This window comes from Acinonyx jubatus, chromosome C1 (genome assembly GCF_027475565.1).
Source record: "Acinonyx jubatus isolate Ajub_Pintada_27869175 chromosome C1, VMU_Ajub_asm_v1.0, whole genome shotgun sequence".
NCBI lineage: Eukaryota > Metazoa > Chordata > Mammalia > Carnivora > Felidae > Acinonyx > Acinonyx jubatus.
The window spans coordinates 74,140,578-74,166,019 of NC_069381.1; the positions used below are offsets into that span (position 1 = coordinate 74,140,578).

General features: G+C 38.5%; 1 protein-coding gene across 6 annotated transcripts in view; it reads right to left on the minus strand.

Annotated features, from left to right (window-relative positions):
* KYAT3 (kynurenine aminotransferase 3) overlaps nt 1-25,442 on the minus strand; it is a 72,781-nt gene that overhangs the window by 22,527 nt on the left and 24,812 nt on the right. For all 6 annotated transcript variants that reach the window (XM_027058674.2, XM_053214387.1, XM_053214389.1 and 3 more), the window contains exons 3-8: nt 13,347-13,405; nt 12,434-12,578; nt 8,400-8,549; nt 4,052-4,138; nt 2,695-2,820; nt 2,475-2,595 (exon numbers count right to left, since the gene is read on the minus strand). In XM_027058674.2, the coding sequence (XP_026914475.2) occupies nt 2,475-2,595; nt 2,695-2,820; nt 4,052-4,138; nt 8,400-8,549; nt 12,434-12,578; nt 13,347-13,405 (688 nt within the window). The remainder of the gene's footprint in view (nt 1-2,474; nt 2,596-2,694; nt 2,821-4,051; nt 4,139-8,399; nt 8,550-12,433; nt 12,579-13,346; nt 13,406-25,442) is intronic.

The following is a 25,442-nucleotide window of genomic DNA, read 5'->3' on the forward strand; positions in this document are numbered from 1 at the left end:
GAACTCTGATGCAATTTTGACATGAAACAGCAGTTTGCTGTGTTGAGGCACCATGCCTTGCACATCTCTGGCTGCCTTCTCTGTTTATCAATTCTCCCTGAGAAAATTCTCTTCCATGGGTTCCACCACCAACAAAATTTTGACGACTGCCAAAACCCTTTCCCCTCATGATTTGATCCTAACTGTCAGGCCTGTAATTCTACTTATCTCCAGACATCTTCTCTTCTAGGCCTCATAGACACTGAAACTTAGCAAGACTAAAGAAAGCATGAGAGGCAGGAATATTCCTTACTCCCCACAGAGCTGCCCCTCCTCTGTACACGTCCACCTCTGCTTACAGGCCTCACCACTGCTGAAGGGGCTGGGCCAGAGATTTCAGAATCCCACTGGCTGGTTCCCTTCCCACCTTCAGATGCTATACTCTGCCCTATTGTTGACTTCTAAATAGCCCACTTGTGTCAACTCCACTGCTAGGGCATCTAACTCACTTCAGGTCCTCGCCTGTAACTGGTTCTTACCTTATAAAACAAATCCAATCAAGGAACCCATTCCCTTGTCTTGGCACACCTCCTGCAGTTCTCAAATTATGCTTCGCTGGAACTCTGGTGATCAAATTAATGTGTAGAATTTTTTTTTTAATCGATTTTAAGTTTTCCTCCATGAAATTTTCTCAAGCACCTAAAGTACTACCATTTATCTGATAGTGTATGCTACCAACAGTGAAACAAATGAGCATTTAGTGAGAGGCAAAATCAGAAAAACTCTGATATGTCTGTATCAATGGCTCTTTGTACAAATATGCACACAACCGGGATTTTTATATTGACTCCTTCTAATTATTAAGTTTCTATTAAGAAAATTGCTTCTAGTTTCAAAATGGAAGGCAACGTATCCCTATTCTACAATGTGAACATTGTGGCTTCAAGGTGCTCTACACTAACATTGAGTTTCAGAACCACTTACCTCCTCAACAAGTTTAAACTTTGTTCTCATAATCAAGACTGCCAGAATTACTCTACTTTTCCATTATCATCTGTGACTGTTATAATATATCCTTATAAGCCACTTGCCCTAATCTTAAGTATATCTTGATCTGTTATGCCTTCTTGCCTCAGTCCACATTAGTTTATCTGATAGGAATTTTAATGTTTTTAATTTTTAATTTTTATTTTTTGAAGGAGAGAGAGACAGAGCATGGGGGGGGGCGGGGAGGAGCAGAGCGAGAGGGAGACACAGAATTTGAAGCAGGCTCCAGGCTCTAAGCTGTCAGCACAAAGCCTGATGCGGGGCTTGAACTCACAAACTGTGAGATCATGACCTGAGCTGAAGTCAGATGCTTAACCGGCTGAGCCACCCAGGTGCCCCCTGATAGGAATTTTATTTGTACCTCTCTGCTTAACAAATTCCATCTTTTGCCCACTCCTCTGTTGATCTTCTCAAGCAGCTGCTTTGTCCTCCATATTTCTACACTTTAAAACATACCAAAGGGATAATTATGATATATGAAACAACTATTTATATACAAGCGCACTAATTTATTTATTGATATCTGCCACAGTGATTTCAGTTTTTCTTCCCTTATCTCCTTCATATTTCCTATTCATTTCTTCATCAATTACTTTCTGATTACCTAACACGTGCAAGATCCTATGCTAGAAACTGCACATTCAGAAGTCACTAAAACAAACAAATATCCTATGTTCCAGCAGGTTAGAAGTAAACTATATAGAAGTAAACTATATATATTATTATAATAGAAAAAACAAAACAGAACAAAAAAAAAAATAAAGCAAAGCAAATTCTGGAAGAAAGACTTATAACTATCTTAAATGTGGCCATAAAAACTGGTATCTGAATAAAGCCCTGGGGGAGATTGAGCCATGTGGATATTTGGGGGAAAAGTGTTTCCAGGCATAGAAAGGGCAAATGTACAGACCCAAAGGTTGCAACCCAGCATATAGTCTTATGGTTGATATCAGTTTAGATAACCCCAGAAGACACCAAGGCAGGGTGTCTTGGGAGATGGCAGGGTAGTAATGATGAAACCTCAGGCAAGAGCCAAGCAGCAATAGCTTACTCACCCTGCAATTTTCTCCTGTCGACTTGGCATTTTGGCAACTTGCTCAGCAGAGACAGTCCAACTTGGGAACAAGTAAGCTCCCTGTATCTTATGTACCACGTAATAGATGCATTCTTGATAAAAAGCCAAGGATATGGGCAAAAGTATAACTTCTCTGGTTTCATACCCTTATAGTATGATCCAAAAATCTCTTCCCCAAAGTTTGTACTGCTTGTCTTTCAGTCTGTTTATTAATTCACTCAAGCATCATTTATCCAAATCCCATTTAAGTGCTCACACAGACCAATACCCATTGCAAGGACTATTTTAAAGCTGTTCTGGGATCCCTTCCAATTAGTTGTTCCACATGTGCCCAAACACATTTAGATTTGTGACTCTATGTAATAATCAGTACCTATTTTTACATGTTTATTTCCAGTATATACAAGCCATTCATAAACCTCATCACTGATGCAGAGTGTGTCATATTTGATGCAAAGGTCAGCAATTACTTGGAGTTCTTCTTTGGTATATACCTATATGTATTAAAGAAAACAAAAGAGCAGAGCCAATTATGATTCAACATGTGAGACAATGATAGGTCAGAAGACTGTATAAAGAGATCAAAGACTCACCTTGCCAATGGGGTTATGTGGAGTATTCAGTATAATCGCTTTGGTTTTGGAGTTAAACTTACTTGCCAGTTCTTGAGGATCCAATGTCCAGTCAGAACTAGACCATTTTTTCCCATCGACAGGTTTCTACATATGAAGAATCAAGATGTGATTTAATCCAATTAATTCATGTTTGCTGTCTTACAAATAAATAACCTAATGGCACAGGGTGGCGGGGCAGAGTAGAGAAAGGCATGGCAAAGGTAACTAAATAAATGACTAACAAAGAAAATAGAAATAACTAAGCTTTCATTCTGCCTTAAGAGCCCAAGAGGACTTAAGTCTCATGCTCACACCTAGTAAATGGGAAAATAAACTCTGTCAACATAAACAGCTGTTAAAGTATGTACATGCCTTCAAAGGAGTCAGCTATAACTATGGTTAACATGTCTGAGACTGTAAGGCTAATACAAGATTCTGTGATTCACCTTAGTGTATTACTTATTATAGTAAGATGTTTAAAAAAGACAATAGTAGCATACTTTATTAAATTCCTTAGTAGCAAAATTAAAAAAAATAATTCATTCATAATTCCGAGATCAGACAAGATCGGGCACATTCAGGGTGGTTTGTCCTTAGACAATTCATTCATAATTCAACAAGCATTTATAAAGCACCCAGCCTATACCCTACACTGTTAGTCACTAGGGAGCAGGGCTACAAAAGTGAGTTAGAAATGGTCTCTGGGGTGCCTGGCTGGCTCAGTCGGGTGGAGTGTGCAATTCTTCATCTCAGAGTTGCAGGTTCGAGCCTCATGTTGGGTGCATATCACTTAAAAATAAAATCTTAAAAAAAAAAAAAAGAGGGGTGCCTGGGTGGCTGAGTTGGTTGAGCATCTATTTTACTCTTGATTTCAGCTCAGGTCTTGATCTCAACGGTTCATGGGTTCGAGCCCCACATCGGATTCTGTGCTGACAGTGTGGAGCCTGCTTGGGAGTCTCTCTCTCTCTCTCTCTCTCTCTCTCTCTCTGCCCCTCCCCTACTCCTGCATGCTCTCTCTCAAAATAAATAAACATTAAAAATGAGAAAAAAAAAAGAATTGGTCTCTGATCTGGTGGTGTTCATAGTTTATGGGGGAGACACATAACCACAAAAGAATGTTACATATAGTGTGGATATTGATACAACAGAGACACATGGCAAACACAGGATAAAGCAATAACAGCTGCCCTCTTAAAGATGTTGATTACCTTCAGCCATTGTAGAGATACACAGTAAATCCCAAAATGTAATAAAAGTAGAAACTTCATCAGTGACAAAGCAATTCTGTATATTTTCAAAGCATCTTAAAGTATATGTATCGCATTGGCAAACTTACAGGTCTTAAGGGAATAAAAACAGGTGTTGCTCCAGCCATTCTCACCATGGGCTCATAGCAGTCATAGAAAGGTACTATTACTATGACCTAAAATAAAAACCAAATAAGAATGTAACATATCAATCATTCATTCATTTAAAATATATTGTGTACCTCCTATGTGTGAGGTGCTGTCCTACATACTGAAATGCAGCAATGAAAGAACTGGCCTTCCTTGCCTTCATGCCTGCCTCTTCGTGGGAGAGGACATGGAAGAGACGTTAGAGACAGATGTGTCCAGGGAGTTCCGGCTCTCTTAATGAAATCCACAGAAGGGCTTACAGTGGGGATTCTTGAAATTATATGCAAGACTTTACATGTGCCTAGGTAGATTTTTCTGGGGAAAGAGGCCATAATTCCCATCACATCCTCCAAAGAATGTTCCAGCCAAAAACATGAAGAATTTCTTTAAGTTTTAAATGACAAACAAACAAAAAAATCAGAGAGGGGCAGAAGCAAAAGACTCTGAGGAAAGATAACAGCAATGCTCTCCATTATGGAGAACTAATTTATAAGTATTATCCTGAGAATAAAGATGTTTCTCTTTGGTCAAAAGCACTCCAAAACAAATAGTGGACACAGGGAGACTAGTTAAGATGCTACTGTTATTGTCTGATACCCTCAGTTTCCCTCTGGTGACTTATACCTAGCTAGATTCAGTCTTTTTTCCCAATCTCTTGAGATATATTCCTTGTTCCTTTGCCCCTACATGCTCTCTCTCTCAGTCACCCGTGGGCTGGCTTTTAGGTCAGTGGGCCAATCCAACCAGTCCCTTTGGTATTCCACCCAGAGTCCACCAGCTTGGATCTAAGTAAGCATCCCTGATTTTTTACTTTTCTGTAAGGAAAGTCTGAACACATAATTTATATCTTTCATGTATATTCAATTTTTATTATCTTTTTAAACCTAACAATATTACATGAAAACTTCATATTATTACAGTTTTAATATTTATTATCTTTTAAGGAATTTTTTTTGATGTTTATTTACTTTTGAGAGAGATAGAGGCAGTGCAAGAGGGGAAGGGCCAGGGCCGGAGGGAGAGGGAGACACAGAATCTGAAGCAGGTCCAGGGTCTGAGCTGTCAGCACAGAGCCTGATGTGGGGCTTGAACTCACGGACCAGGAGATCATGACCTGAGCCGAAGTTGGACACTTAACTGACTGAGCCACCCAGGCGCCAACCCCCACCCCCCGCTGTTTGTTTGTTTGTTTGTTTAATATTTATTAGCTTAATGGCTATTTGGGAGTCTACTGAATTCTAAAATAAGTTTTAATCGTTTGCTTGTATACATAACAATGCTATATTTATTTGTGAGTATGTGTAGTTTCTTTATTTTTAAAAAATGTTTATTTATTTTGAGAGAGAGAGAGAAAAAGTGCAGAGAGAGGCAGAGAGAGGGAGAGAGAGAATCCCAAGCAGGGTCCACACTCAGTGCAATGTGGGGCTCAATCCCACAACTGTGAGACCACGACCTGCACCAAAATCAAAAGTCAGATGCTTAATTGACAGAGCCACCCAGGTGCCCCTGTAGTTTCTCTATTTTTAAACGGTTGAATAAATTCACATGATTGTTATTTTGCTAGATCAAAGAGTTGAAACATTTTTAGGGCACATTATACATACATACAGTCAAATTGCTTTAGGAAATTGGATAACTATAATTTCCTAAGTCAACACTAAGTTGTCTCACTTAACTTTCTTTCATTGGCTAAATTAGTGATATCTAACTGTTGCTCCAAATTTTTTTTTAATGTTTATTTATTTTTGAGAGAGAGACAGAGACAGAGACAGAGTGTGAATGGGGGAAGGGGCAAAGAGAGAGGGAGACACAGAATTTAAAGCAGGCTCCAGGCTCTGAGCTGTCAGCACAGAGCTTGATGTGGGGCTCGAACCCACAAACTGTGAGACAATGACCTGAGCCGAAGTCGGACGCTTAACCAACTGAACCACCCAGGCACACCACTAACTCTTGTTCTAAATTTGCACATTTAATGTGTATTTCATATGATGTGAAGTAACTCTTCAAGGCCTTTCTCACTAAAGTCACATAAGGCTGTTACATTCTAAAGCCCCTTCGTTTCTACTAGTCATTCAAGTCACATTGAGTACCTACTATACAATCTGCTATGTTAGGTGTTAGGTAATGGGAAGTACAAAGAAATGAACTTTGTTTGTTCCCTCTGGGAATGGATCTTTCCCTCAAGGGAACTGTAAGCTCTTAATCAGTCTGTGAAATTCTCAGGGACCAAGATGACCTATCTTTGAACCCTAGTGAGAAACCTAGTACCTGATTTGAAGTGAGATATAAAAGAAAACTAGGAGGAAGGGAGGTAAAATTGAAAGAATATACTTGATATTCTTTGCTGTAATTTCTTTATTTTTATGATGGGAATAATTCCCCTCACTTTCTGAAGAGTATTTATTGAGCACTCAGTATTTTAGGGACTGGCAGTATAGCAATAAACTTTCTACTGTGAGAGACCATAAACAAGAAAAAAACAGAAGTAAATTAGATAATTTCAGATAATAACAAATACTATAAAGAAAATAAAACAGGTCAATGTGACAGAAAGTGACACGTGTGTGATTTCAAAATATCAGATACAGTGATCAGGGAAGAAAGAATAAAGAAGGTCAAGGGCTGAGCCTCTGGGATGCAAAAAAAGGAAGCAACAAAGGATTAACAACATCAAAGAATGAGATAAAACTTTCAACTATTTTACAGGATTAAAGGAGATTATGTATATGAAAGTGTAACTGCACTTCCTTAAGATGTTTCCTTAAGTAGCTTATTGTCTGGCATAATAGAGAGAATTAGAGATGTAAAAGAGAAACATAATACAACGTAGTAGCAGTATCTTTTATGTAAGAGGTACAGAGAGTGCCATGAGAGTTCAAAGAAAGGAATTAACAACATAGATCATGGTAAATATTCAGCAGTGCCTCTCTGGAGTTTCCCAGGCCTACATTAGCAGAGTCAATCACTTCTTTCTGTCACTACTGTAACATACACACACATTCTTATTCACCTGCTTGTGAGTCTATCTCCTCTACTAGATGGGGAACTCCTTCCACACAGAAACTGTCTTTTAAATTTTTAAAAAAAAAATTTTTTTTTCAACGTTTTATTTATTTTTTTTGGGACAGAGAGAGACAGAGCATGAACGGGGTAGGGGCAGAGAGAGAGGGAGACACAGAATCGGAAACAGGCTCCAGGCTCTGAGCCATCAGCCCAGAGCCTGACGCGGGGCTCGAACTCATAGACCGCGAGATCATGACCTGGCTGAAGTCAGACGCTTAACCGACTGTGCCACCCAGGCGCCCCTAAATTTTTTTTTTTTAACGTTTATTTATTTTTGAGACAGAGAGAGACAGAGCATGAACGGGGGAGGATCAGAAAGAGGGAGACACAGAATCTGAAACAGGCTCCAGGCTCTGAGCTGTCAGCACAGAGTCCAACGCGAGGCTCGAACTCCTGGACCGCGAAATCATGACCTGAGCCGAAGTCGGCCACTTAACCGACTGAGCCACCCAGGCACCCCAGAAACTGTCTTTTAAAAATCTCCCATAGTGCCTACTATGGGAGATCCTCAGTGATTTCTGAATGAATGAAAGAGGTCAGGAAATACTGAAGCAGGGGTATTGGAATGATAATGGGGAAAGAGTCCCAGTACTAAAGCAGAAATCACTCAACCTTCTTGTTACACATCCCTCACATGCTGCTGCTAACAGTGCCGGGCACAAAAACACACTGATGAAATACTGGCTGACTGAGTTCAGATAAGGATAATTTTAGTAGTGCAAACTAAAGATTCATTTTCCCCATCATGGTTGGCCCCTTCCACTTACCCTTCTCTAGATAGGCTATAGAAATAAGAATGAGTCACATGCAGCAAAACAGATGAATCTCACAGACATAATGATAAATGAGAGAAGCCAATTCAAGAACATACTGTGTGATTCCATTTATACTACATTAAAGAGCTGGTAAAATGAGCCTATGGTGATAGAAGACAGAAGAGTGGTTACCTCTGGGAGAATATTAACTAGGAAGAGGCATACTTCTGGGTGCTGGCAATGTATTATATCTTCATCTGGCTGGGGTTACATGGATATATGGATATATGTAAATATACACACGGGTAAAAAATTTATCAAGCTGTACACTTAAGATCTGTGAATTTTACTCATATGCATTATACTTCAAAAATAATTAAAAATAGTGTAAAATAAGTAACAGATTCAAAGGCAATACAAATGATAATAATGATTGCTATGGGTAAAATGATAATCTTAATATACTTACTTCATCTCCCTCATCAATTAATCCTTGAATGGTATTAAAAAGAGATCCATATGCTCCTACTGTCACAAGGATTTCTTTATTTGGATTGATTTGCTTTTGATAAATTTTTTCATATAAGCAGGATAGAGCTTTCACAAGTGATGGATGACCCTGTTGAATAAAAAAGAAAAAACCTTGAATTTGATTATGGGATCTACTTCTTGGAAGCAATCTGGATTTAAAATGAAAGAATTTTTAAAATTTCGGTTTTTTGTTTATAATTATCCAAATAAAATTTTTATTTTTTTATTTTTTTATTTATTTTTTATTTTTTTTCAACGTTTTTTTATTTATTTTTGGGACAGAGAGAGACAGAGCATGAACGGGGGAGGGGCAGAGAGAGAGGGAGACACAGAATCGGAAACAGGCTCCAGGCTCCGAGCCATCAGCCCAGAGCCTGACGCAGGGCTCGAACTCACGGACCGCGAGATCGTGACCTGGCTGAAGTCGGACGCTTAACCGACTGCGCCACCCAGGCGCCCCAAATTTTTATTTTTTTAATGAAAATAAAAAACATTTTTTTTCTCTACTCACAGACAGTTCCTACATGAATGGTCATGAAAACTTGCTAATGACTAAAAATCCCCATTAAATGATTGGTTTGGAATTCAAAATTCCAACATGTTTGCTTTGATAAAAATTGACATCAATACCAAATATACCTTTGACAGTACCTTTTTGGACAGCCATGAAATCATATCGAACTACTTTATTTTTGACAGTAATTAAATTATACTGAATAGAGTTGGACTTTTTTGCAATTAAAATTAAAAAGCCTGCATTGACAGTATATACCCTGAATCTGTTCTTCCAGGTTACCAAAGAGTAAGTTATTATGCCAATCAATGGATGACAGAGTGAGGGCAAACACAAATTCCCCAAAGAAACACGCATTAGTGCTGACGTGAGAGCTAATGTTAGGAGGAAGCAGGACATTCTTCATGACAGCCAAGAGGGGAGGAGTCATCTAAGAGAACAACCTTCACCAGAGGAACGAAGGGACTATAAATGCACAAAGTCGGAGACATGCGGGGAGTCTTAACTCCTTGATTAGTGCTTCCTCAATTCTCTCCTTCTATGTTCCCTGTTCTTCCCTCTTTCTCTTTTATTTCCCTTCCCATTCCCCTTCTTTGTCTATCTGGTATCAAAGTCACTATTACTTATTTTTTCTTGTGTAGCATGTACTTCTTGTTTTTGCTTTTGGAGAATGACCTTGATTTTCTGTCAGTTCCAAATAAGAGTCTAAGTGCAGGGCAAGTGCCTTTGTTTGCAAAGCACCTAGAGCTCTGGAGGAATAAACTGGGTCAGGACACAGGACAAGATGGAGGTTGGCAGGATATACCCCATGTTTATGAAGTACAGTAGCCTTTGGTCATCCTAAGTTATCCATCCCAGTTCATGTGAAAAGGAGGCTCTTTTTTCAAAGATACTTTTATTTGTCACCTTTGTCAGAATGTTAGCTAGTATGTCACAGACCCCCACACAGTTAAAACCGATAAAAACAAAGCTATAGCACATTTCTCATATTTTGAGATGAGAGATATTACAATATTAGAGAAATTAAGTATAATTAATAATAGGGGAGGTGATAGAACAAAGCCACTAAACTAAAAAATAATAGCAAGAGAAAAGACTACTTAAATTCAAGCTCAAAAAAATATACATGATTTGTGGAAAGAGCAGGAGAAGATTGTCACTACTTCCAGAAATCCAAAATTTCCTTTGAATTTCATTTTAATAACAGGTCTAACAAACTCTAGCAAAGGGTGATCTGAAAGCAACTATAAACACTACACATCTTACCTCAGAATTATAAGGGTCTGTGTCTTAAAGAAATTTTTACTTACAAAAATAAAGTATGCTTCATAAAATATTTAAAACTAGGCAGAGATGTGTAAAAAAAAAAATTACGTTCTCTCCTCAACTACCTTCCATCTCGTCTCCCTGAGGTGACCAATGTCGTCCACGGCCTGGTGACAGTGCAACACCATTCCCTGTGCTTATACTAACATACAAACACATATACATACATACTCACATATATTTATAAAACCTAAAAAATATTTAAAGAATGGGCATGGTTATGATCTAATAAAACTTTATTTATACAAAATCAGGAGTGAGTCAGATACGGATCAAGGCCATAGGCTGCCGAACTCTACTATGGATCAACTTAGAGAGAACCGACAACAATATTCCATCTCCCAGTCTGTTGAATTTCACATTATGACTCCATTTATATAGGTCTTCTTTAATGTCTCTCAGCAATGTTTTGTAGTTTTCAGCACACAGATCTTGTGTATATTTTAAAACATCAGTCCAAATATTTAACGCTTTGGGATGCTATTATAAATGATATTTCAAAAAATCTTAACCAGCTGCTCATTTTTAGTATACAGAAATACAATTGATTTTTATCTATTGGCCTTATACCCTGAAACCTTGCTCAATTCACTTACTACGTTGTGGCACTTTTTTTGTAGAATCTAGGAATCTTTGGATATCCTAAGTATTTCATCACAGAAGGATAGGGATTGATAGACAGGTAAAGAGGAAGAAAGTAACTAATTGGAAAAAGAGGTTATTAATTAAGAGGCCAGTGCTGATGGCCTAATAACTGCATGTGTTAATGGCAGAGAAAATATGTGCATTGAGAGAATATTCTCTGCAAATTGGTATAGTCACTGTGGAAGACAGCATAGAGGTTCCTCAAAAAATTAAAAATAGAATTGTAAATGCAAATCAAAACTGCAATGAAATATCACCTTATAGCTGTCAGAATGGCAAAAATAAAAAAACTCAAGAAACAACAAGTGTTGGCAAGGAGGTGAAGAAAGGAAGTTCTAGCACTAGTGGTGTGAATGCCAATTGGTACAGCCACTGTGGAACAGTACAAAGCTTCCTCAGAAAATTAAACAGAGTTACCGTATGATCCAGTAATTCCATTGGATACTTACCCAATAAATTTGAAAACACTAATTTGAAAAGATATATGCACCCCTATATTAACAGCAGCACTATTTACAATAGCCAAACTATGGAAGCAGCCCAAGTGTCCATCAATAGAATGAATGGAAAAAGAAGAGTTGGTATAAATATATACAATGGGGGGTGCCTGGGTGGCTCAGTCGATTTAGTGGCCGACTTCGGCTCAGATCATGATCTCGCGGTCCGTGAGTTCGAGCCCCACGTCGGGCTCTGTGCTGACAGCTCAGAGCCTGGAGCCTGTTTCAGATTCTGTGTCTCCCTCTCTCTGACCCTCCCCCGTTCATGCTCTGTCTCTCTCTGTCTCAAAAATAAATAAACGTTAAAGAAAAAAATTTAAATATATACAATGGAATATTATTCAGCCATAACAAAGAATGAAATCTTGCTATTTGCAACAACATGGATGGAGCTAGAGTATAATGCTAAACGAAAGAAGACAGCTAGAGAAAGACAAATACCTTATGATTGCACTAACATGTGGAATTTAAGAAACAAAACAAAGGGAAAAAAAGAGAGAGGGACAGAGACAAACCAAAAACCAGACTCTTAACTATAGAGAACAAACTAATCTGTTAGCAGAGGGGAGATGAGTAGGAGGACAAGTGAATAGGTTATAGAGACTAAGAGTACATGTACCATGATGAGCACTGAGTAATGTACAGAATTGCTGAATCGCTATACTGTATACCTGAAACTAACATAACACTGAATGTTAACTCCACTGCAATTAAGAAAAAAAACTGCAGGAAAAAAAAGAATATTCTCTCTTCCTTGTTGCCATTAGACCCTATGCTGGAACAATGGTAAAGGACTATGGAGGCGTTAGAAGTTGGGGGTGGCTCCTTCTAGGAGATAAGGGTAAGGATGGGGGTTTCTCTGATTATCTGTTTGGGACAGTTGGCCCCAGAAAGCCAATTACACAGAAGTGATAGAAGTTCACTTCACATTTCACACACAATACAATATAAAATACAAGTTCATGTCACACATGGTCTTAATATACTTACAAAGCCTCGTGTATACTGGTTCAGGCTATCGATTGCTGCAATCTTTGATAATTCTTCCTTTACATATACAGGAGGGGATATATCTGGAAGGCCTTGGCCAAGATTCACAACAGAGGGGTCTGCAGCCAACTTGGTAAATTCAATCCTAAAATTAAAAAATACTAATGAGTACCATAATTACAAAGTTAGATTTTTATGCCTCATAATCTTTTTACTTTTTATAAAATGTTATTTATTTACTTTGAGAGAGAAAGAGAGACAGCATGAGTGGACGAGGACGAGGAGAGCCTGCCAAAGCAGGCTCAGCACTGTCAGCACAGAGCCCGACACGTGGCTCAAACTCATGAAACTATGAGATCATGACCTGAGCTGAAACCCAGTGTTGGATGCTTAACCGAATGAGCCACCCAGGCATCCCTTATACCTCATAATCTTAACATTAAAACTGAAAAACTAAGACCTACTTTAGTCTTACAAATAAAAAAAAAAAATGAGTTCCCCCCAAAATTTTACCACCTACAAAATGACTTTACCTAATAAGATGATAGCTGAATTAATTAACTTAAAAATTTCTTACAAATCTCAATTCCATGATACCAACAGTTCCATCATCTATTTTTTTTCCTCAACCACACCAGCAGCTGCTAGCTAATGGACTACAAATTAAGTGCCATGTGGGCATCATCCAAATTTGTTCTTTTTTCTATTTGCAGGCTTAACACATGTGCTAAATGAATAAATCAGTGTATGGATCCTTAACTTCCTTACGATTCCACTTAATGAATAAATTAAAATTAGTGCTTTTATTTGTAGACTGTAGATGAGGCTAAAAATTCCCAATATAGGTGAGTATATAAAATGTATAGGAAAAAAAACTTCACCAAATTATTATTGTTTACTCTGAGGTACTCACCACACATTACTATCAAGGCCTTCAATTCGTTTTGCATTGGTGATTTTCAAAGACATTTTCTGAAAGATATAAATATTGAAAGTGTTTTTAAATTTCTTTAATAAAAATTCAAGGGGCGCCTGGGTGGTTCAATCAGTTGAGCATCCGACTTCAGTTCCAGTCATGATCTCATGGTTCCTGAGTTCGAGCTCCACAATGGGCTCTCTGCTATCATCGCAGAGTCTGCTTGGGATCCTCTGTCTCCCTCTCTTTCCCACCTGCACATGCTCTCTCTCTGTCTCTCTCTCAAAAATAAGTAAAACATTTAAAACATTTTCAAAAAGTCAGAAAATCACGGGTAACTACCTTTTTCCTATTGTCATCACAGAAAAAGCAGTACCACAATGACAAATGCTATGTGTAGCATTTGTCAGTACAAAATTCTGAAGAGGAAGTCCTCTCCCACCTACTGTCCCAAGGAATGCTTTTTCTAAGGAACCATAGATGTTTATCTTCTCACATAAGATCAAAAATATCATCCCAGCCTAAAAAACATAAACTGATTTGAAGGCCTGAAATGTACTAAAGAGAACAATAATGATACTAAAAAAAAAAGTCAGTTTAAAAAAATACCTTGAGTCATTCTCTGAAGATCATTTTAGGTAAGATGTAATGAACTCCACAAGTAAGTTTCTTGTATTGCATACAAGAAGCACTCAACAAATGGTTTTAAAACTCAATACAGAGCTCCAAATAGTAATAGCTCACATCATTTTTTTTAATTTTATTTTTTATTTTTTAAAATATACATCCAAATTAGTTGGCATATAGTGAAACAATGATTTCAGGAGTAGATTCCCTAATGCCCCTTACCCATTTAGCCCACCCCCCCGCCACACACAACCCCTTCAGTAACCCTCAGTTTGTTCTCCATATTTGTGAGTCTCTTCTATTTTGTCCCCCTCCCTGTTTTTATATTATTTTTGTTTCCTTTTCCTTATGTTCATCTGTTTTGTTTCTTAAAGTGCTCATATGAGTAAAATCATATGATTTTTGTCTTTCTCTGACTAATTTCACTTACATAATACCCTCCAGTTCAATCCACGTAGTTGCAAATGGCAAGATTTCATTCTTTTTGATTGCCGAGTAATACTCCATTGTGTATACCACATTTTCTTTATCCATTCATCCATCGATGGACATTTGGGCTCTTTCCATACTTTGGCTATTGTTGATAGTCACATTATTTTTTTTTAATTTTTTTATGTTTATCTATTTTTGAGAGTGAGAGAGACAGAGCATGAATGGGAGAGGGGCAGAGAGAAAAGGAGACACAGAATCCGATGCAGGCTCCAGGCTCTGAGCTGTCAGCATAGAGCCTGATGCGGGGCTCCAACTCTCAGACTGCAAGATCATGACCTGAGCCAAAGTTGGCCGCCTAACTGACTGAGCCACCCAGGTGCCCCAATAGTTCACATTATTGAGTACTGAGTACATACCAGGTACTGTTCTAAGTGTTTTACATAATTAACTCATATACAATTCACAACAACTCTATGTGGTAGTTCTTATCAGCCATCATTTACATTGGAGTAAAGTGAGGTACAGAGGATAAAGTTACAGAACTTTACTTATCTGACCAAGTTTATAAAAGCTAGTGTAACATTTTAACCCACACAGATTCTTTTTTTTTTTAATTTATTTTACCTATTTATTTTGAGAGAGACAGAGGGAGTGCAAGTGGGTAGAGGCAGAGAGAGAGAGAGAAAATTCCAAGCAGACTCTGCAGTCAGCACAGAGCCTGATGCGAGGCTTGAACTCATAAAACTGTGAGATCATGACCTGAGCTGAAATCAAGAGTTGGAGGCTTAACCCACTCAGTCACCCAGGCGCTCCAAAACCCAAACAGATTCAACTCAGGATTTGAACCCAGGCAGTTTGACTCCAGAGCACATACTCAGACCTATTTCTATATATTGTCTTTTATGTAAAAAGACCTTTCAAAAAATAGTACAAGAATACTGCCTCCTAAAAAAAGTATATTATAAATTTAGATCAAGTCTGAAGTGCCTGGGTGGCTTAGTCGGTTAAGAGTCCAACTTCAGCTCAGGTCATGATTTCGCAGTTCGTGGGTTCAAGCCCCATGTTTGGTTCTGTGCTGACAGCATGAGGCCTGGAGCCTGCTTTAGATTTTATGTCTCTCTCTCTCTCTCTCTGTCCCTCCCTCTCTCTCTCTCTCTCCCAAAAATAAACATTAAAAAAATTTTTTTTTTTTTTAAATTTAGATCAAGTCTACTTACATCAAGCAAGCTAGGGATATGGTAGAAAAATATTAAAAGTTAAAATTGATGGTATAACATACAATTTCTTAGTTCTCTAGGTTTTAAAATTAAGTTTATACTATATTCCCAAAGCACTGAATTAGCCTTAACAAGCTGTTAACAAGCTGCTGGGGGAAAAATAAAAATGATTGGCAGCATTTTTAACAAAGATTTTCCTAATAGAATATTAAAGTAATTTTAATTCAATCAGGGAGGAAGATAATGATAACGGTTACTAAATAGACCATTGTGCATTCCAACAATGGAACCCAGAAAAATATCTTTTTACTCTTCTATTTTTTAATCTTTGAAACTCCAGTAACGTAAATCACATGCAAATTCTCCAGAGGCTAATGCACCTTCCAGAATAGCTTTATGATTAAGTACCCACCTTAACATGATGCTATTCTAGAAACTACAATTATAAAACAAAAAGTCCTAGCATGATAGACAGAAAAAGATATTTTAACAACTGTCCTTAGAAACAACATTTCTAAAAAAATGTTTAAAACTTAATGATTCATTCAGCATGTGTCTACACACACAAAGGACAGATTCATATATTAAAAAAGTGAGCAAAGTCTGCAGCAGATAATTTAGACATAAAGTCCAATTTTCCTTATTTAGGTAACTGAAGGCAGATCACATTTCCAGATTTAATTTTAATTGTGTTCAGAACAGCCTCTTCTCTCACCACCTCCCTGCTTCTGCTTTGTCCCACCCCTATACCCCAACCATTCTAATGGTATAGAAATAGTCATAGTATATAAATCAGTCATAGTATAGAAATTAGTAACTCTTGGATCTGATACATGACATAACTAGCAAAGCACAGATAGGATCAGTCATCATGGCTACTGAAAATCTTTGCAAATAGAAACAGATGTTTACTGGGGCGCCTGGGTGGCGCAGTCGGTTAAGCGTCCGACTTCAGCCAGGTCACGATCTCGCGGTCCGTGAGTTCGAGCCCCACGTCAGGCTCTGGGCTGATGGCTCGGAGCCTGGAGCCTGTTTCCGATTCTGTGTCTCCCTCTCTCTCTGCCCCTCCCCCGTTCATGCTCTGTCTCTCTCTGTCCCAAAAATAAATAAACGTTAAAAAAAAAATTTTTTAAAGAAACAGATGTTTACAGGTGAAATAGGTCCCTATGGAAAAGGTTAAATGCAGGAAGGTAACATAAACATGAATAGTTCCTTTACATTATAATATATTCTACTTTTAAAAGTCCCCAAAGATTAAGGACAGACCTAAGTATACTATTTAGTAAATTAGTTAGTATATACTAGTTATTATATACTAATTTACTTCTGTAGCTTCCATGTGATCATTCCTCTACCTTAATGGTCTTTCTACACCAATGTTCTCAACCTTTTTCATCACTGCCCCCTTAAGGAGACCTTTTAGATGCTTCTTCTATTCATCTCCCCCACTGCCCCATAAATGAAGGAGTATGAGTTTGTCAGTAAGGATTCAGTTTTACAAGGTCACAAGAAGGTGTAATAGTTATGGTTGATTTCACCTGCCAAATACCAGTTTTCTCCCCTTAAGGGCAATAATTCCTCCACTGAGAATGCATGTCCTATACTCAATTCAATCCCTGGTCCCCACCACCCTGCTTCTGCATTTGGCTAACTCCTAATCCACTTGCCACTTTCACTTCTCATGTTAGACTTCATTTCCTCCAGAGACTGTTTTCTGACTCCGTAAGTCAAGGTTATATGCTCTTTCTATGTACTCCTATTACATGGAGTATTTTCCAGCATTTACTACATAACACTGTAATTTTCCTCTTTATTTATGTACATCCTTCCTTAGACTATAATCTCTGAGGATTGTTTCTAGCTTGTCTGCTGATATGTGTATTAATCAAGTTTCTGCAAAGAAACAGAACCAATAGGATGTGCATATATACAGTGATTTATTTAAAGAATTGGCTCATGTGACTTGTGGGGGCCGGCAAGTTTGAAATCTGCAGAGCAGTCCAGGAGGCTGGAGACCCAAGAAGAGTTGATATTACAGCTCAGAGTCTGAAAGCAGTCTGGCGGCAGAATTCCCTTTTCCTAGGGGAGTGTTAGTCTTTTTTTCTCCTAAGGCCTTCAACTGATTGGATCAGGCCCATTCACATTATATAGAGGACAATTTACTTAAAGTCCACTGATTTAAATGTTAATCTCACTTGATAAACACATTCAGAGACATCCAGACTGGTGTTTGAACAAACACCTGGGTTCCTTGACCTCATCAAGTTGATATAAAATTAACTATCACAGTGTCCAACACATAAAACTATGCCTATCACATAGTAATTTTTCAACAAACATCAGATGAATGAAGAAAATCTCCACATTAGAAGTGAATTTACAGTATCAGTTAGCTTAAGTTAGGTATTTACTGTGTCAGTCAGCTTAAGTTAATGTATGCTTCAGTAACAAATGACTTCGAAGTCTTGGTGGCTTAAAATAATGAAGGTTTATTTCTTTTTCATACAATATATCCACTCAATGTCAGCTGCTACTCTGCTCCATGTCACGGTCACTCTGAGACATAAGCTGATAAAATAGTCTCTATTTGGAATACTGTCAGATTCATAGCAGAGAGAAACAAATTTTTAGTTTCTGCTTAAAGTGCACACACCACTTCTCCTCACATTATATTGGCCAAAGCAATTTCATGGCTAAGCCTGATACCAACATAGCAGAAATTAAAGTCTGAAAGTACAAGGATTGCTGTGGGTTGGACTGTGTCCCCTCCAAATTCATGTTGAGGCCCTACCACCCAGTACCTCAGAATGTGATGTTATTTGGAAATAAGTTCACTGTAGCCGTAATTGGTTAAATTAAGGTCATGGGTTGGTGGGGGGAGGGGGGGCACTAATCCAATATGACAGTGGCCTTATAAAAAGGGTAAATTTAGGGACAGTCTGGTATACAGGGAGAATGTCACATGAAGATGAAAGAAGAGAGTCAGGGAATGCCAAATATTGACAGCAAACCACCAGAAACTAGGGGAAAAGCATAAACAGATTCTTTCTGACATCATACAAAAGAAACCAACCCTGGTACACTTTGCTCTTGGAATTTAGCCTACAAAACTGTGAGCTGATACAGTTTTGTTGCTTACGCCACTCAGTTTGTAGTACGCTTAAGGCAGCCCGAGGAAATTAAAACAGTGGTGAACATATACAAGACACCCTATAGTGTCCAAAAACATCAGGATTCAGCAGAAGATGCAAATTCTCACTATATAAGAATTGCTGTTCAGAGGAGATCCAGTCTTCGGAAATGAAAATAAAACTGATTTCTTATTGCGTCTCTCAACCTGAAATACAGGCAGATCAACACTAAACCATCCTACACACCTAGAAAACTGATTTGAGGATTAACACAACAATCTGCACAATCTGAACCACAGAACTTGGCAGGTACGCAGCATGGAGAGGAGAACTGGGGGAGAGAGAAGCTGTGGAGGGCAGGGAGCTGTTTTTCCTTGCAGAGAGAGGATGGAGATGGGGGAAGAGTACAAGAAAAGCACCCTCCCCCCCCAAAAAAAAGCAGCTGGAGAGAAAGTGGAAAAGTGGAAACAGCTGCAGAGACTGAACACAAAAGGGAGAAAGGAGAAAGAAGAGTGTTTAAATTCCATTAAGACTCTATAAACAGGGGGAGCAGAGTCTGAAACTTCGCAACTCAACATCTGGAGGTGCTCTGGTGGAAAGGGAGAATCCCCAGGAGCAGAGAGCAAGGTTGGAGACGTCCTCAGGCCACATGGGGAGAGGTGGTTCCCCTGCTAATAGGACATTTGGTAGAGACTGTGCAGCCACCCCACAGGAAAAGGTCCCAGTGGACTCTGGAGAACAACCACATTCGCTGGTGCTGGAACAAAGATGTTATGGGGGAAGCCTGGTGCCAGATGTGTGTTGTGATTTTCCATAAACCCTGAAACACCGCTGCTACAGAATCGCGTGAACTTCTTCCAAGGCAGGCTGGCACCCAGACACAGGCTCTGGGCATTGGCAGCAGTGCAGTCTCCTGAACGTTTTGAGGGATGGCTGGCACTTGGCCATTGCTCAGTAAGACCCTCCCCCAGAAGGTCTGAGTGAGTCAAAGCTGCAGTCCAATAGAAGTGAGGGGTTGGGAAACACAGCCCCGTTTGAGATAAAACTCAGGAGGGAGGTGCTGCCTGGCAGCCTGACGGCTTTATCACAGGAAGTTTAGAAGCGGGGAGTGGACGGAAGCCAGAGACAAAGGAGAGTGCCAGTTGTGGAGAGCACAGAGTTCCACTACAAGAGATTGGGTAGCTGGGTGATGCCATTTTCACCCTTCCTGCGGATAAGCATACATGTCTACATGTGCCACAGCACTCCCAGTAAGCTAAGCAGGGCCATCAAGTGGAGAATGGACCTGTTACTCTAAGCCCTGCCCAACTGGGCCAACAGTGCTCTTGACAAACACAAGTCTCTCTGCCTGCTTAGTTTGCAGACTATAAAGTACTTCATAGCTTGACTTCTCTGGGAAAACAGATATAATTTCAATCATACTGCATTCTGTTCGCTGGTCCTTTTACTCAATTTTTTTCCTTTTTCTTTTCTTACTCTTGAATACAGAAAAAAATCTACTTGTATTTTCCATTTATATTAAAAAATTTTTCTTTAAATTTTTTCTACATTTTTTACTTTTTTGTAAATTTTTAAAATTGTTTTACTTTTATCATTTCATTTTATTCTATTTTATTGTATTCATTTTTTCAAATTTCCAGAAGTTTTCCTTTTTTTCTCCTTATCTTTCCCTTTTTTCTCTAATCTATCAAGCTTCTTTCAACAACCACACCAAAACACACCTAGGATCTAGCATACTTTATTTGATGTCTTTGAGTTGTTTTTAATTTTATTATTATTTTTTTACTTTATTAATTCCTTTTCTTCTCCAAAATGATGAAACAAAGGAATTCACCCCAAAAGAAAGAACAGGAAGAAATGAGAGCCAGGGACTTAATCAACACAGATACAAGCAAGATGTCTGAACCAGAATTTAGAATCATGATACTAAGAATACTAACTGAGGTGGAAAATAGATTAGAATCCCTTTCTGCAGAGATAAAAGAAGTAAAAACTAGTCAGGATGAAATAAGAAATGCTACAACTGAGCTGCAATCTCGAGTGGATGCCATGGCAGCAAGGATGGATGAGGCAGAGTAGCAAATCAGCGATACAGAGGACAAACTTATGGAGAATAATGAAGCAAATAAAAAGAAGGAGACCAAGGCAAAAGAGTATGAAATAAAAATTGGAGAACTCAGTGACTCATTAAAAAGAAATAACATAAGAATCACAGGGTTCCCAGAAGATGAAGAGAGAGAAAAAGGGGTAGAAAATTTATGTGAGCACATCATAGCAGAAAACTTTCCTAACCAGGGGAAAGACAGTCATCAAAATCCAGTAAGTACAGAGGACTCCCATTAGATTCAACAAAAACCGACCATATCATAGTCAAATTCACAAAATACTCAGGCAAGGAAAGAATCATGAAAGCAGCAAGGGAAAAAAAGAAGTCCCTAACCTACAAGGGAAGACATATCAGGTTCGCAGCAGACCTATCCAAAGAAACTTGGCAGGCCAGAAAGGAGTGGTAGGATATAGTCAATGTGCTGAATGGGAAGAATATGCAGCCAAGAATTCTCTATCCAGCAAGGCTGTCATTCAAAATAGAAGGAGAGGTAAAAAGTTTCCAAGACAAACAAAAATTAAAGGAGTTTGTGACTAGTGAACCAGCCCTGCAAGAAATTTTAACTTCTCTCTGAGGAGAGAAAAGATGAGGGGAAAAAAAAAAAAAAAAAAAAAAAAAAAAGACCAAAAACAACAAAGACTAGAAAGCACCAGAGAACATTACCAGAAACTCCAACTCTATAGGTGACAGAAAGGCAATAAATCATATCTTTCAGTACTCACTCTAAACGTCAATGGTCTAAACGCTCCAATCAGGAGACAGAATGTAACAGAATGGATAAGAAAACAAGATCCATCTATATGCTGTTTACAAGAGACCCATATTAAGCCTAACAACACCTTCAGATTGAAAATAAGGGGATGGAGAACCATCTATCATGCTAATAGTCGCCAAAAGAAAGCTGTGGTAACCACACTTATATCAGACAATCTAGATTTTAAGATAAAGATTGTAAAAAGAGGTGAAGAATTGCATTATATCATAATCAAGAAGCCTCAACAAATATAAACATTTATGCCCCCAACGTGCAAGCACCCAAATATATAAACCAATTAATCACAAACATTGTGTCAAAGAAACTCATTGACAATAACATCATAATAGTAGGGGACTTCAACACTCCACTTAAAGCAAAGGAGATCATCTAAACAGAAAATCAACAAGGAAACAAGGGCTTTGAATGACACACTGGGCCAGATGGACTTAACAGATATATTCAGAACATTTCATCCAAAAGCCGAAGTATATGCATTCTTCTTGAGTGCACGTGGAACTCCAGAATAGATCACAGAATAGATCACAAACTGGAACACAAATCAGCCCTCAAGTACAAAAAGATTGAGATCATACCATGCATATTTTCAGACCACAACGTTATGAAACTCAAAATCAACCATAAGAAAAAATTTGGAAAGATAACAAATACTTGGAGTATAGGTGGGGTGCCTGGGTGGCTCAGTTGGTAGGACGACCGACTTCAGCTCAGGTCATGATCTCGCAGTTTGTGGGCTCGAGCCCTGTGTCAAGCTCTGTGGTGACAGCTCAGAGCCTGGAGCCTACTTCAGATTCTGTGTCTCCCCCTCTGCCTACCCCTCCCCTGCTTACACTCTGTGTCTGTCTTTCAATAATAAATAAACATTAAAAAAATTTTTTTTTGAAAGAATGAATAGGCTAACCAAGACATTAAAGAGGAAATTAAAAAGTACATGGAAGCCATGGAAATGGTAATACCACAGCCTAAAACCTCTGGGACGCAGCAAAGGTGCTCATAAGAGGGAAGTATATAGCAATTCAGACCTTCCTATAGAAGGAAGAAAGGTCTCCGTTATACAACCTAACCTCACAGCTCAAAGACCTGGAAAAAGAACAGCAAATAAAACCGAAAACCAGCTGAAAGCAGGAAATAATAAAGATTAGAGCAGAAACCAATGCTATCAAAACCAAAAAAACGGTAGAACAGATCAATGAAACCAGAAGCTGGTTCCTTGAAGGAATTAATAAAACTGTGGGGGGGGGGGGGGCACCTGGGTGGCTCAGTTGGTTGAGCGTTCAACTTCAGCTCAAGTCATGATCTCACGGTTCATGGGTTTGAGCCCCGCATCAGGCTCTGTGCTGACAGCTCAGAGCCTGGAGCCTGCTTCAGATTCTGTGTCTCCCTCTCTCTCTGCCCCTCCCCCACTCACACTGTTTCTGTCTCTCTCTCAAAAATAAATAAATTTTAAAAAAAGAAAAGAATTAACAAAATTGATAAGCCCCTAGCCAGTTTGAGCAAAAAGAAAAAGGACCCAAATAAATAAAATCAAGAATGAACGAGTAGAGATCACAACCAAACACTGAAGAAATACAAACAGTAACAAGAGAATCTTATGAGCAATTATATGCCAATAAAATGGGCAATTTGGAAGAAGTGGACAAATTCCTAGAAACATATAAACTACCAAAACGGAAACAGGAAGAAATAGAAAATTTGAACAGACCCATAACCAGTAAAGAAATTGAAGTAGTAACCAAAAATCTCCCAAAAAAACAAGAGTCAGGGCCAGAGAGCTTTCCAGGGGGAATTCTACCAAACATTTAAAGAAGAGTTAACACCTATTCTCTTGAAACCGTTCCAAAATATAGAAACGGAAGGAAAACTTCCAAACTCTTTCTATGAAGCCAGCATCACCTTGATTCCAAAACCAGACAAAGACCCCACTAAAACTATAGACCAATTTCTTTGATGAACATGGATGCAAAAATCCTCAACAAGATACTAGCCAACCGGATCCAACAATACATTAAAAAAATTATTCACCATGACCAAGTGGGATTTATACCTGGGATGCAGGGCAGGTTCAATATCAGCAAAATAATCAATGTGATACATCACATCAATAAAAGAAAGGACAAGAACCACATGATTCTCTCAATAGATGCAGAAAAAGCATTTGACAAAATACAGCATCCTTTTTTGATAAAAACCGGCAAGAAAATAGAGACAGAAGGATCATACCTCAAGATCATAAAAGCCATATATGAAAGACCCACTGCCAATATCATCCTCAATGGGGGAAACAGAGCTTTCTCCCTAAGGTCACGAACACAACAGGGATGTCCACTCTTGCCACTGTTAACTCAACATAGTATTGGAAGTTTTAGCCTTAGCAATCAGACAACACAAAGGAATAAAAGGCATCCAAATTGGCAAGGAGGAAGTCAAACTTTCACTTTTTGCAGATGATGTGATACTCTACATGGAAAACCCAAAAGATTCCACCAAAAAACTGCTAGAACTGATTCATGAGTTCAGCAAAGTCACAGGATATAAAATAAATGCACAGAAATCAGTTGCATTCCTATACACCAACAATGAAGCAACAGAAAGAGAAATCAAGGAATTGATCCCATTTACAACTGCACACACACAAAAAAACAATAAAATACCTAGGAATAAACCTAACCAAAGAGGGAAAAATCTATAGACTGAAAACTACAGAAGCTTATGAAAAACAGAAGACACAAAAAAATGGAAAAATATTCCATGCTTCTGAATCGGAAGAACAAACATTGTTAAAATGTCAATACTACCCAAAGCAATCTACATATTCAATGCAATCCCTATCAAAATAACAACAGCATTCTTCACAGAGCTAGAACAGACAATCCTAAAATTTGTATGGGACCATAAAATAGCCGAATAGCCAAAGTAATCTTGAAAGAGAAAACTGAAGCTGGAGGCATCACAATCCCGGACTTCAAGACATACTCAAAGCTGTAATCAAGACAGTATGGTACTAGCACAAGAACAGACACTCAGATCAATGGAACAGAATAGAGAACCCAGAAATGGACCCCCAAGTGTATGGCCAACTAATCTTTGACAAAGCAGGAAAGAATATCTAATGGAATAAAGACAGTCTCTTTAGCAAATGGTGCTGGGAAAAGTGGACAGTGACATGCAAAAAAAAAAAAAAAAAAAAAATGAACCTGGATCACTTTCTTACACCATACACAAAATTCAACTCAGAACGTATGGAAGACCTAAATGTAAGACAGGAAGCCATCAAAATCTTCAAGGAGAAAGCAGGCAAAAATCTCTTTGACCTCGCCTGCAACAACTTCTTACTCAACAGATCTCCAGAGCCAAGGGAAACAAAAGCAAAAATGAAACTATTGGGACCTCATCAAGATAAAAAGCTTCTGCACAAGGAAAGAAACAATCGGCAAAACTAAAAGGCAACCGATGGAATGGGAGAAGATATTTGCAAATGACATAGCAGATAAAGGGTTAGTATCTAAAATCTGTGAGGAACTTCTCAAACTCAACACCCAAAAAACAAATAATCCAGTGAACAAATGGACAAAAGACACGAATAGACACTTCTCCAAGGAAGACATCTAGACGGCTAACCGACACATGAAAAATGCTCAACATCACTCATCCTCAGGGAAATACAAATCAAAACCACAATGAGATACCAACTCACACATGTCACAATGGCTAACATTAACAACTCAGGAAACAATGGATGTTGCCAGGATGCAGATAAAGAAGAACCCTTTACACTACTGGTGGGAATCAAACTGGTGCAGCCAC